This window comes from Mya arenaria, chromosome 7 (genome assembly GCF_026914265.1).
Source record: "Mya arenaria isolate MELC-2E11 chromosome 7, ASM2691426v1".
Taxonomy (NCBI): domain Eukaryota; kingdom Metazoa; phylum Mollusca; class Bivalvia; order Myida; family Myidae; genus Mya; species Mya arenaria.
In genome coordinates, this window is record NC_069128.1 from 67,832,361 (window position 1) to 67,847,628 (window position 15,268).

Here is a 15,268-nt window from a genome sequence, read left to right on the forward strand (position 1 = left end):
CTAGGGTAGGATCACTGGAACATCTGAATGAAGTACTCAAAAACAAAACTATGGCAGATGTATAGCCATAGAATATGACCACTGAAACATGTTTATTAATTCCTTAAAACAAGACCCTGACAAACATTTATATAACCCTAGGGTAAGACCAATGGAACATCTGTACTATATATGCAAACATGCTGCATATTAGACGTACCTATCACGTTTTCTTAATTTTACTTGCTTAATTTAGACTACGACGCTTTCACCAGACTATATTCGCTAAGTTTGATCCGTTTGCTATTAGTTTTATAATGCATACCGTATTCCGGCGTTCAGTAGTAAGTAAAGGAAATAGTCCATGCTTGTAAATAACGAAAGTCGATAACAATCTTGTTTGTTTTCAGTAGTTGAGACATATCCATTTTATGTCAGCGTATTGGTAATGCATAATAACTATTTGTTTTAGAACATCATTGACAATGTTAGAATATGTGTCAATGTCTAACCATTCCAGATGCCACCTTTGATGTTGATCCAACTACTGGAGCTGTGACAACGGCTTCCGATGTTACTCTCGACAAGGCCACAGCAGCCGAGCACACGGTCACCATTACAGGCGCGGTCACTAACGGTGAAAGCAACGACCTTACACTGACGGTGAAAGTCGGTGACTGCAGCGGAAAGGAAAAACTGGCTGCCGCTCTCGGAAGCCTTCTGTTGTCTCTGCTAGTGTATACCATTCTTTCCCTGTAAAAGGCTTTAGTGATTTTAGTTGGCCCGCCCTTCTAGATTCCTGCATTGTATATGTATATGTATCATGAATTTTGCACAAAGTTCCCACGACTTTGTATTCAAAAAGTGAAACATGTTTTCGACGCTTAATATTTAAGGTGCCATAGAGTGAACGCGTTTTAATAGAAAATGTTTTTTCTTATTATAAAATATAAGTTTGAGTAAATCAACAAACGAAGATTTATAACATATGTTACAAGGTATTCATTAACATAGTTGATGTTTGCACCGATTGTTTTAAACTGCGTTTCAATTGAGCCTTATTATTTACAAGTTTCAACAGATACCTTACAGCAATTATTCACACACTTGTAATTATAAAAATATTTTCGAAAGTGTTACGAACGTTTTGGCGAAACATAGTATTTTGTGTCACATTTTAAGATAATAATAACAAAATAGTTATGATTTGAACTATCAATGATTATTTATTCAAAAAGGGCAATTTCATCGCATTTAACACGATACTAATTTAGTTGATGTCTGACAACGAGTTTCTGTTATTATTACTAATGACGTTCAGATCAAAATACATATAATTCAATACAATGGGATTGTGAGTCGAAGGGTGACCGTTTTGTTAAAGCACCGGTTTATTTTCTCTATAACCAGTGTACGGACTACTTTGATTGTGAACGTTTTGGTAAAAATCTTAAAACTTGATAGAGTATTAGCTCATCCGATAATCAAATGTTTTATAAAATACAAATGACAATGCGTAGAGCAGTAAAAACATTATGCGAACTGAATCTTCGAAGACAAATGTCATGATACACGTGTACAAATTGTCTAATTTATCCAAAGAAAATATGTTTTTGTCATGTTTTTGTTGGTCAACACTGGTCGTGTGTTTTGCTTATCTTCCTTCATTGAGAATTCTGCATTATGATGACCATTGTGGTTCTGATTGCTGAATATCTCAGGCTTTTTCACAGTTGTTCTATTTCTTTCTTTCTTTAGCCTACAAAAAGGAAACGTTGATACATGATAACTATGCATGCCTGACATTAGATGAACATCAAGTGGTATAAGTTGATGTTATTTACGTTATTTGACACATACCAACCTATTCATTGTAATAAATAGATTCCAAGTAAATCTCTTAAAATTGAAGTAAACAACCCTGATGTGTCAAAAGCAAATATGTACTTGTATATTAATATTTGAGAAAAATAAAACATGTATCACAATTTAGGAGTTTTGTTTGTTTTTTACATTTTATTTGAGTTATGCAAATGGACGATCCAAGCGCATAGCAGAATGACCATATCGTCCTATATCGTTCACATGCGCTGAAACAAAACAATGATAATACAATGAACAAGTCCAGTAGTCAGACGTTCAAGATGAAGACGCCAAGGACACTGAATAAGAGACACAAACGCACTATCATCAAAACCTGACCAAACACTCTTCACAATAGCTTTATCAAAAAAGATTGGTCAACACAGCGCCTTGGAACAGTCATTGAAAGACGAGTTCACTGTAACATGAAGTTACTGAAGTTTTAAAACTTGTAAAACCTTACATTTGCACCATCTTGTTCCCACATCTAACATTGATAGAACTGCTTTTAATCAGTCAGTCATCAAAATATATTTTGAAACTCATGAAGGTTTATCAAATTCAAAGCTAAAAAGATGTGGTCTGTTTCTGAGAAAAATTGTGTACGGTGTGTCTCGATAAATATCTGGTGCCTACAAACATGTTCTTCGTTAAAGTATGGCTACTGAGCACGTCCCTGGTAAATAAAAAAATTAAGCATCAAGCGTGAACTTTAGTATCTTGTTTAACGTCATACTCCACGCTGAGCATGCAGTCAACTTTTAGGTTATTCGAAAGAAGAGAGTTTTGATTCGTTTCGCGCATGAGTATATATAGAGCAGTGTATATGAATAGGATGTAGCTGAGCCTATGCCGTGAAGGTACTTGTTTGAAGTGTGTCAGCCTAAAGGTGTCTGTAACTTTAATTCCGCTAATTCATTGAGGTTGAATATGAAATGTATACGCGCCAAAAAGTCTGGTAGTTTGATTACGCTGATGCACCTGTCCCTACAACCCCAGATCGACTGCAACAGATTGCGTGCTCAAGCTGCGTTCCAACAGCAACCCTTTGCTCTTTATGTCGATGCCAATCCCCGGAACGTCTTGGGCCCTTTATTGCTCAGCTTCTAGTAGTGGACGCATTCTGTCATTTTCGGAACTACTCTGAACCTCAATGATGGCTATTGTAGCTATAAGTGCTAAGTGCTCGTACCAAAAGCATAGCTAGGAGTTAATTTCGTCAACATACAAATACTCTTGTGGTTAAAACTGTCAGTGCAACAATAAAGCCGTGTTATAAGCTAGTACTGTATTTACGCTGGAGCCAATTTACTAAACCAAATTTACTCGGTGAACCTCATTTCCGCAAAAAAACCTACAGTCGTGTTAAGATTAACCTATCTTACACTCAACAATCTGCGAGAGCAGAGTTATTTGTTAGGAAGTTCAATCACCCATATAGTATATATCAATTAAGTCCCCTAAATACATCTCAACTTGTACAAAAGAAGTGTGTGCTTGACATTCCGGGCGGCAATATAAAACATTAATGACATTAACGTTTTATGAGAAGAGCATGAAATTCAAGAACACATATAAATATAGCTCTTGAAATAATACTCGGCAATAATTAAATTAGATGAAAGCACCTATATAAACAAATTAAGCAAGATTCCTTATCAATGCTGAATTTTCAGAACTTAACAAATTAAATAGTTTTTTCTTGTTGGCCAATGACAATAATATCGTGGTAAGCAAATTCGTCTAATATCTGTGAACATACAAGAATAAAATGATATTCATCTTCAATCATATTCATATTGCAATATATACATATTCTATCTTGTCTAGGAATATATCTAAATCTGCCTTCCTCTACAGCTAACTTTTGTGCTGAACATTGCACTCAGCTAAGAGATACTCTATGGTTATCGTTAGTGACACTATCGAGATATTTTTCATAACAAAATCTTGTTTTTATATCTTTTTAAGTACAAAGTTTGGACGAATCATTTAACATACCATTTCTGCATGTGCTGATCATAAAATATTTCAATAACTTTTGATAACTGTAACTTAGTGACTGACATATTATCCCAAAGGTAATTAAATCCTAAATCATTTTACAACTGTTTAACATCAGAACATCACGAGCTGTTTATATTAAGTGAACTATAATATCTAAAACATCTTGACAACAGGTTATTATTTGATTTTTACAAGCTTATACCAATATTGCAATATCCTATCTTCGTGTATATCATATAATGGCACTTTGCCAAGTTCACCATAAAGAGTAGTATTAGTTGTTTGACATCTAATATTAACTAATTGTTTCAAGAATTTTAAATAAACCCTTTCAATAACGGGAGCAGAATGGAATCCCCATATTTCCCAACCATATGTTAATATTGGTAAAACCATTGAATCAAACAATTAAAGTTCTTCATGTACAATTAAGGGTATCTTTTCAAACAAAGAATTTAACGAAAACATTGAACGTTATGCTTGTTCAGACAAAGCTTTCTGGGCCATTGAACATATTCTAATGGATGATAACATAACTCCCAAATAGCAAAATGTATTAACACTATCCAGTTTAACTTTGTTATAGATTAGACTGACATTTTCTTTCCGTGTATTTAATAACAATTGAAGACCTTCCACTGATTTAGAGAACAAAACACCAGCAAAGAGAAGCATTACTATCTGTAATTCGTACAAATTTACAAAGTTATCTCTAACACTTTCTAACTGTGACTCCATATCATTATTAAACATAATAAATAACAATCGGGATAATGTTTCCCCTTGTTTCACACCTATATAACTTTAAACAAATCTGACAACTTTCCATTCACTCTAACACATATTTTTACTGACCCATACATAGATTTTAACATATTTACATATTTTGACGAAAAGTTTTGTTGAAATAAAAGCCTGAACCAAATACCATTTCTATACACCCTATCAAAATCTTTTTAAAAGTCAACAAATGCACAATAAAGCTTACACTTTTCACGTTCTATTATCTTATTAATTATATTTTGTAATACAAATATACAGTCTACAGTACAGCATTTACCTAATTATTATGCGAAAAACTACAAAAACAAGCTCAGTAGCAAAACGTTTAGACATAGAACATAAAAACAAAAATCACGAACAAGAAAGATGGATAACAGCACAAAACACCGCAAACAGCACAGTGCATATATACCATATATACAAAAACTAGGTATGTTTATCAAGGATTGTTAGGTACCGCCTTGGAATGGTCAGTAATTTTGAAATTTAAATTTACTGGGGGTTTAAACCAGTTTAAGTACACTATATTAATGCGAATAACTACAGAAACAAGCTCAGTAGCAAAAAGTTTAAACATAGACCCGGTTTAACGGCACTGGGTAAACGCCAAAGACATAGAACATACAATTACAAACAAGAAACATGGAAGAACATCATAAAACTCCACAAGCAGCACAGTGCATACATACTATATATAAAAAACTAGTTATGTTTATCAAGCATTGTTAGGTACCGCCTTTGAACGGTCAGTAAAATGTAAACTTACTGGGGGTTTAAACCAGTTTAAGTTCACAAACCTCACTCTTATCCCAACAATCGTAAATAATGATAAAACGCAAAAGGTTAATCTGATCATTAACTTGAGTAAACTTTATAAACCCCAAGCACTTCTATGATTAGAGATCCCAACTCTATCTGCAGACGAAGGAATACCATTCAGAGCACCTAATGCAAAAACTTAACTCAAAGATACGATGCAGACTTTGTTTGAAACTATGAAAATCACACACAGTCTGCCTTATAAAATAAGTGATCATAGGGTATCAAAATAAAAAGCATCATTGTACTAAAACTGGGAACAAATAAAGAAAACATTATTAAAAATAAAAGCGACATGTATAAGCTAATCTGTCCTTCCAAATGATTTAAAAATTTTAATATTTGAAGAAAATAAAGTCACATGCCAAAACACTCCGAAACAGCCAAATAAGTTTTAGCCAAACAAAGCGTTAAAGATAACATGAATTAGCAAAATCTTCATAAAAACCAAAAAACCTCACTCCTATCCCAACAATCCTAAATAAAGAAAAAACATAAAAGATAAATCTGATCAAATCTGATCAAAGTATGCAATAACTTGAAAATCGGACAAAGAATTAATATTTTCAACAAAAGACCGAGCCCTACTGTACAACAAAAATAAAAATGTTTTAGAAAACATACCTGTCAACATAATTCCGCTATCAACATTATTTAAGTCCCCCTTTTTGGGCACAGGAATAATAATTCATTTAGTCATGATATAGGGTATACAATAAATATAATTAAACAGTTTACATAACAACGAAGCTAAAGAATCTTAACTATCTATAGATAATTTAAGAATGAGCATATCTTCTCCAAACCTCTTTTGGACGTTTCAATCTATTTATTTTTTAACTTCACTTTCACTAAAGTCACAATCCAACATATTAACAACGTTGTCATATACGATATTTTCGTTTAAGAGTAAAGACAGTTTCTATATATTCGTCCTTATACACTTTATCGCTTGAAAATAGTTTATTAAAATGCAAATAAAAATCTTCAGCTGACAAAGAATGCTTATTAACAGCTTTCTTTTGGATTTTCTTAATTTCCTTCCAAAACTGCTTTGGATTTTGCTTAAACAAATCATGAAACTGTGATGTTTTTCTTAAATTATAATTCTGTTTAGATATTCTTTTCGCCCGCCTATAAGAACGTCTTTTGTTTATAACAACAACTGATATATTTCTGCATTTTTAGTTCAGTGATTGATTATCAAATATATTTTAAGTTAAAACTTTTAACCATTGTGTCAATATTTATTGTCGATTAATTGATAAGAGGTAAAATCTTTCTTAAACACACCCAAGGCACAATGTACGTTTTCTATGAATGAACTTGTTCTTTTTCTTTCAGACACAGACAATGGAAACATTGTCATATCGAGAGGAAAGAGTACGACCAAAGAGCGAAGATAATAGGAGCATTATAACGGAAAAGCAGACAATCAATGAACATATTCCAACAAAAGAACTCGAAGCGGTTCGAAGTGAATTAATAAAGATTTGGACATTTGTAAATGACATATGCGATACTGAAACGGCATTTATTACAATTAATAAAGAGAAACTGAAAACGTGTATGAGTAGTTTGCTTCAGAATGCATCAACACTGGACAAGGCGATTGAAACGTTAACAAAAAACTCATTTGAAATATGTAGCCCAACCTTGAGACATCCTTTAAACACAGGTATGTTTGTCTTTTAAAATTAAGTTAAAAAGTTTATGTCTTACAAATAGGGAATTAACCCTTTGGAACCTCGACGACGTTTGTTACGACAGGTGGCGAGTTCATACCAACATGAATAGAATAATATTTTGCAATGTTTTGGAATTCGATTATCAAATGTGTTAATATATTTGGTTCAGTTACTACACATTTAATATATTTTATCCGTGGTATTACTAAGAATACGTTATGTATAAGTGGTATCTGTGATTCAAAAACTGCAACTATTACTATAGGTAAGGACTTGAAAACGTGGAAGGAAATAATCATTCAGGATGCTTCGCGAATTGACCAAGCTCTTGGGCTTTTAAAGAGCCCCGTATCTGGAGGTTGCAGCACAAGGTTAAGAAAAAACCCGAGAACAGGTATGATTGTCATTTAAAGGTAAGATATTTAATAACTTTTATACCTTTCATTCAATTTACTTAATACTTCACACAAAATTGACGACCATCTTACAATTAGGCTACATTACTCAATTTTAACCTTTAATTAAATCATGGCCCGTGAACGACTTTTTGTATACATTTTTTTTTATTTTGTGACAGGCACATTTTTATATTTTGAACCAGGTTTTAACCAAGTGAAAACTGATTTTTAGAATGACTTGCGTCATTGTTCGGGTGGGCCGGTGGGAGGGCAGCGTCAAACTCATATATTGTATCGAAATATTTTAGTTAGTTAGATACCAAACATGGTATATAGGAAGAGATTAGGTAGACCGTTCATGGGATTGTGTTTAGGGCCGCTAGGATCAAGGTCAAGGTCACTATAAATAATAAAATGGTTGATATTGAATTATGTTAACAAGGGTTAAAATATTGTGAACAAACTTGGTATATGGAAAGAGTTCTTGGAGACCTTTTATGGGTTTGTGTTTTGGGCCCCGAGAGTCATGATCAAGGTCAAGGTCACTGTTACTAAAATAGAAAAATGGTTAGTTTTGTATAACTTAAGGAAGTGTTGAAAAAATGTGACCAAACTTGGTATATAACAAGAGGTAATGGAGACCTTGCATGAGATTGTATTTAGGGTAGAGGTCACTGTTTCTAAAATTAGATGACAGTTTTTATTGAATAACTTTAGTTTGGGAGACATATTGTTACCAAACCTGATATGTAGGAAGAGATCATAAAGGACTTTCATGGGATCGTGTTTGGGTCAAGGTCAATACTACTAAAAATAGAAGAAAAAAAAAGCAGTTGAAACTGAATCTCACACCAAAAGCTGAAGTTTAGTTCATCATTGAAACCTGGTTATGTCACATCGCGGCGTTTCTAGTTTGTTTTTTTGATTTGTATTTTTTTTTTCTTTTAGACAGGCACATATTACATCATTATTGTATCCATTTCTAAGAAAAAGCGGCGTAGTCGAGCGCGCTGTCCTACGACATATCTTGTTGTAAATATGTTAGGTTTGGTATAATTTTCATATTTTATATCCTGGCATTCGATCCTTCTAGCCTGGCATTTGTAGCTCTGTTATAATAAAAACCTGTTATAAAATACAATAACTCTGTGTAAATAATCAAAATAAAAAAAATAAAATAAAACTTGACGAAAACATAGTCGATGGAAGCTCAATATACCATCTATATGATATTGTTTGTTTAAAGTGACACTTTTATTCAAAATCAATACATACACATGTAAAACAAACATAAATTTTGAGTGATACAACCTCAAATACTTAATAATGCACTTATGGAAAATATAAATTACTATAAACAATATTTATCCGTGTAATAAATAGCTGAAAACGCATACCTATTAAATGATTGGTGGATGATAAAAGATAAAGTGCCATCTACTATGACTTATAAGGTAGCAATACCGTGTTTTCTGCAGATTTCTTTTGTTCATTTTTGGTATATTCAAACAATTGTATTAAATATGTTGTCCTTATTGTTTGAGTTAAAGTGCATCTTTAACGGACCGTCAAAGATCCAAACATGCGTAGGAGAAGAAAGTTAAATTAAAATTAAAATTGTGAATTCAAGATCGTGTTTTGTTTTTGTTTAGGGGTGGCAATATTATTAATTGTGTAGTGCATATGTGGGTATATTTTCATTATTAATTAACTAAACTGTTTTTATAAGTGCAATCTGAAAGCTTTAATGAACCAATCATTAAAGCTTTCAGATTGCACTTATATATATTTATATATCTACTTAGGGCATTAAGGAGTCCGTGTATATTTTACGGCATTAAGGAGACAATTTGTATATTTTTTGTTTTATACTTTATTTTGCTTTTTTGTTAATAATTTAGTATTGAAATGATCATTTATTATGTGTACAAGATTTAGACTTCTTAAATTAATTAACAAAAAACATACGTATTTTGCGGTCTCCTTAATATTTTGTAAGTATGTTGCATGTTTTAAGGGGACTGGTATATATGTCGAAGGGTTTATGGATACCAGTGTATATATTATATTATTTTTGAGGCATTAAGGGGACCATCCATATTGTATGGCATTAGGGGGACAAATTATATATATCTTACTTTTGACCGTGAATGCTTCCGTTACCTTAAGAGACAACTTGGTAATAGTATTTTTTTATAATTGTGTGTAATGAATCCACAAACAATGGCCAGTCGAAACGGGAGGACTGCAAATTTCATAGGATATTCATCGGAAATCTTTTACAGACCATCTCATTTATTAAATACAAGTCAGCTTCAGTCACTTGGTCTGTGTACCGTTTGGTAAACAAAAGTTATAATTGTCAGGGGCGGATCCATGAATTGACCTTAGAAAGAGGCGTTACTTAGGGGCGTTTGCATGAGGATTTGGGGTTACTCAATCAAGAAAAATTTAACTATTTGTAGTCGGAAATGATGCATTATGTGTGTATTTAATTATTTTCTTCTCATATATTGACACAAAAAGTAAACTCGGACGATTTTAGAGGGAGCGCACGCCGACTGCGCCCCCTTCTCAATCCGCTAGTGAATGGTGACTTAATATTTGAAAAATTATGGTTAAAAAGAACATTCAGTTGAATTATATAGAAACTGTAAATGCTAATTACAAGTTTTGTGCTTGTAAAAACAATACAAGTTTCGTCTACACACGAATGTGTCTGTTAACGCTTGAACAGTTAGCTCATGATTAAAGAACATTGTTAATTGGGTTCATTGTGACCCATGGATATAAATGATTTCAAAGTTGGGGTCAAATTTCGGCATAGTGATAAACATTAAATAGAGAATAAAAACACTTCCTAAAGTAACCTATTGGCATTAAAAACGATAGGAGTTATCTACTTGTCAATATCAACAAACTACCAAGTTTGAGGACACTATGCCTGACCATTCATCAGTTATTGATTGGACATGTTTTTGTATACAGGCAGAAATGGTTATTTGAAAGTAACAAAGGGCCATAACTCTACTATACATAACAATATAGATTCTGACGGCATGTGACATGCATCATTCCCATTCCTGTATATTACCTAATGGAAAGTGATATATGACCCACCAGTATTAGGATATGGATCCTGGTGGAAATTTTCCTTAAAAAAAGCTATTATTAAGTTTCAAACGGCCATAAATGTGCTTTACATTAGTGGAATGTAAAAGCTCTTAACTCATCATTTCCCTTATCAAGCATACATTCATTCAAAGTTTCAACAAATTTTTACTATCAAGTACCAAATTATGGCTCGGGACAGAAAAAAAGTGTTACAGACGGACGAACAGGAGGAAGGAGGGGCGGACAGACAACACTGAAAGAATATCCATCTGCCTTTGGTGTGGATTAAAGAACTGATATAAACATATAATGTATTGTTAAAATAAATTCAAACTTTCCAGGCAGTAACTTTTTATTCTTATAGTGAAGTTGTATTTGTACAGTTCACTCTTGTATTAAGTTCTAATTTTGTTTCATGTTTCATTGTATCATATTATGTTTATAAACATTAAGTAAAACTGAGGGTTATGGAAGATGCTGGTGTCTCTGTTAATACTATGCTATCCTATGCCTGTCCATGCCAGTCGAAAACCTATTTTGGTTTTAGAAAATAATTTATTTAGAAATATTTACTGAACATCCAAAAAACAAACATTCACAACTTTGACACAATGTTATAATTAAGCACTCGTGTTACCAAATCTCTTGAAATAATCATCTTGAATGATGTGTACATATGACAAGGTTTTTGTATTAGTATGGCGTAACGCTTGAATTTTCTAGATCTGGGTGAAACAATATCTCATCAATGCAAAAAATCACCATTTAATGAATTGTTGACTGATTTATGTATTGTCTCTTTGAAACTCAATCTCAATTTTTATGGAATATTCACTGTAAAAACAATGCAGCATGCAGTTGACAAAACGGTGGAAAATTGTACACACATTTTAAAGCTACATTAGCTTTTGATGAATACAACATGTATGACATAAAGTTGTGCTTACTGTGCAAATATCCAAAATTTCCTGTCAGTTTTATACTTGCATGTGTATTTACCTACAAAGTGACACACTTATCCTGGAAAGACCTAAGTTGTATTATCATTATATGATATTAGATTCTGAGACAAAAAAAATTAAGAAGGTCAAAACTGTCAATTTGTGAGAGTGCAGCTTTAATGGTAATTTTAATATCCATGGCTATATATCACAGTGTGCGCACAGTGGTCAGTCGAACAAATAGGTAGCTTTTGTGCTATTTATTTCACACCTGTTTGTCAAGGCATCAGACTAAATTTATATGAATAATAAAGTTACTTTATTTCCATATTATAGCATGCTTGGTACAGATCAAACCGAGTCCAGATTTTTCTTACCTAATGTTAATAAGTATGTATAAAAAGTTCTTCCACAGTATGTATCTTTTAAATATTTATAAATATTTATAATTCATTATTGACTTGAAAATGATTAATTGTTTGAATCTTGAATTGTTTACAATCTTTCTCCCGTCTAACAAATATTGGACTGATCCATATCGTAGATATGTCAAATACATCTTAACTTCATGCGAACATATGTTTAAAGTTCAAAGACAGTATCTTGAAAACTTAAGTCTCAGTATTTGGGTTTGCGTCACAAATGTTTTGCACTTTTGCACAGACCACCTGCAAAACCGACCAACTTGATGACTTTCTTTAAAGAATCTTATCGTGGTGAAACTCCAATCACTTCAGTGTATTGTCATTGCAGCTTTTTTCTGTTGTGCTTTCTAACGAAAGTGTTTTGTTTTCATTAAAAAGTTTTGTTCTTGTTTTTCAATACTGCTCTATTCTTTTTAATCCCTGCAGGGAGTGGGTCTTGTCCATATCCAGGAAATCATCTTTACCTTAAAATACAAAAATGAATTTAAACACGAATAGCATCACTTATGTCATAATTTCTTGAAATGGTTTACAACAACTATTCTATCCTATTAAAATTATATGTGAAGGGCTAATGATCAAGAATCATGTTATCTACTCACAGGATTATCATACCTCTTTTCAACCCAAAACCCAAGGATATTTCAAGAATTTGAAACAGTAAAATATAATTTTATTACACTATAAGTATCTTCTATGGCCAAGAGGGTCGGGATGAACCTATCTTACACGAGCGGCTATGGTAGATGCTTTTTCTCCCACCTGGCGTGAGACCACGGTTATTTTTACTATATGTTTCATATAGACACTAACCTGGCTTATCACTTTAAAACAGTCCCAATTGAAAAACAAGTAACTGGCTGCTGTAGAACAGTCCAACACACAAAATTTAATCACAAGAAAACATAGGTTTGACCACTGCGTTGTCTCACAAAATTGAGAAGTAATACATGACCCCGAGGTCAGGACGGAATCAGGCTACAAACAACCAATTTACATAGTTACACAGGCAAAGATTTATCCAATTTTTACACTGAAAACTATCAGTTTTTGCAATACAGTGTTAAATTATGTTAAGCTCTATGCAAAAAGGCCACCTGTTTCTTCTCTTTTAGAGAAGGGGGGGGGGTGCAGATAATTGTGGTTTTGAGCCTATTTAGGCAACATTATTTCAGAAACAGACTTCAAAACTCCTATAGTTCAGCTTCATGCTATATGCAGCACATACTGAAAGTTTGGCAATGATATATTAAACACTAAATGAATGAGACAAGTATTAGCATCTGTGGTATTTTCACAAAAAGCAGAAACAGCCATTTCCCTCAAATGGTAAGCCGCAAACCTTTGAAGAGCCTTTATTTCCTTATGCATTGGAATAATTTGACCGAGTAAAGTTTTCCTTGTAGCTTTCATTGGTGTCTATAGAACAGCACCACAAAATGGCCTGCATACTCTTTTAAGATTCTTTTCTAGGCAAAATAAGGTTTTCCACTTCATCGGCTTAGTGTTTTATATAAAAAATGACATAGAGCCAAACTGAAATGCTTCAACTTGTCAAATTTTTAATTTTCTGGTCCACTTATATACAAAGAAAACAGAACTGTTCAGTTTTACAAAAGAAATTTAGTGATCATGTGTTTATAGACAGTCTAAACACCACTATATGCCAAATTGTTTGCTTCCGGGACAAATTGCGCAACAAAGGAAATGGCAAAAAACACCAAAACTGAAAGATTCATGACAACTGCAAGTGTTTTCATGTATAAGGTGGCTACATGATGTAGAAAATGCAGAGATAGCATTATTATGCCCATTTTTTTATTTTTTTATTTTCAGTATCTGTTTTGAAGGCTAGATTTGGCATTAAATTCAGACTACAGCACTTCACCATTGTCTATAATATGCTTATTTACATCTGAAATGCTATAAATCTCACTCTTTGGATTAATTTACACACAAACAAGTACTACAGAGTTGACTAACATCTTCATTTTTCTGAAATATTGGATTAAGTGCTGCATCTCCTGGATTCAGATTGCAGGACTACCACCGGGGGAAAAAGCCGCAACTAACTGGAGCTTATTGGTACATCATGATCTGCAAGCAAGACACAAAAGCAATGTTTTACACTAATAAAACTGTCTGCCACTACTGTTAAAGTTTGAAAAAGGCCTGTAAACACTCATTTGAGGCATACACAACCTTTTATGTAGTCATAAATGTGATAAATATGCAGAAAAAAATCATGAATTAAAAGATTTTCAGGACAAATTTTATGAAATATATAGTCTTTTGGACATTTTGCAATCAGTTTTTAACAATTCAAAGGTTAATCTCATCTTATTGAGTACCCAGATACATTTTGAAATCATTAAAACTAGACATGCTTAGAATTTCTTCTTACTTGGAGACGGTATTCCTTTCTCGGAAATCCTTGCCGAGAGCCGGTATGGAACACCACACGAGACCACATTTTGACCAGCACTGGTTCTTGTCCTTGAAAATTCCTCTGTGGCTACAGCAACCAGGCTGGCTATTGAAATAAGTAATAAAATAGGGTTTTAAGACTTTTATAATGTATTAAGGTTGTGTTTTTAATGCATGAAGGGAAAAGGCTTGAATCTTTATGAAAGCGGCTCACTTTTTATTTCTTTTGTCTTGAGAAATGTCAAGTTTTTCAATGTATAAACTGAATAAATGAATGAATTAATGAATATATATGAATGATTGATAGAATGAATTAAAGAAAGGTGGCATTATTTCTTTAAATTAGGGATCTCATTGTGTTGCTGTGATTGTTGAAGTAGATGTGTTCTTGTCCATAAGCTGAAAATCATATGCACACTAAATAAAACATCATTCTGCATCATATGTGTAGTAAGTTTTGTTTAATTGCTAATAGAATTTGCAATTAATGTAATGTTTGCTTAAAAGAGCAAACAAAATCTGGCAGTAGTTGAAAATGGAAAGTGATAGTTGGAAATATTGTCCAGGAGTTTTTACTATATGATGAATAAATATCAGGTATAATAATTTTAATTGTGTGCACACAAAATTCTGTTCGCAATCAAAAAAGAAAACGAGACAATTTTTTTACCTGGTATTGAACGAGCTGTTATGTTGGCAGGACTGTCCTCCTCAGCAATGTAAAGATCAGCAATGACTGGCTGGCACTCTGTAAAATGGCGATTAAAACATTATGTCCAATTAAAACTGTCCCATTCTAAACAATCCATCAACAAAATATATAA

At 32.9% G+C, this 15,268-nt stretch overlaps 1 protein-coding gene across 2 annotated transcripts in view; it reads left to right on the top strand.

Annotated features, from left to right (window-relative positions):
• The window catches only part of LOC128240408 (uncharacterized), a 105,886-nt gene that overhangs the window by 67,753 nt on the left and 22,865 nt on the right, over positions 1–15,268 (top strand). For both annotated transcript variants that reach the window (XM_052957045.1, XM_052957046.1), the window contains exons 2-3: positions 6,796–7,129; positions 7,405–7,533. In XM_052957045.1, the coding sequence (XP_052813005.1) occupies positions 6,805–7,129; positions 7,405–7,533 (454 nt within the window). In that variant the 5' untranslated portion in view covers positions 6,796–6,804. The remainder of the gene's footprint in view (positions 1–6,795; positions 7,130–7,404; positions 7,534–15,268) is intronic.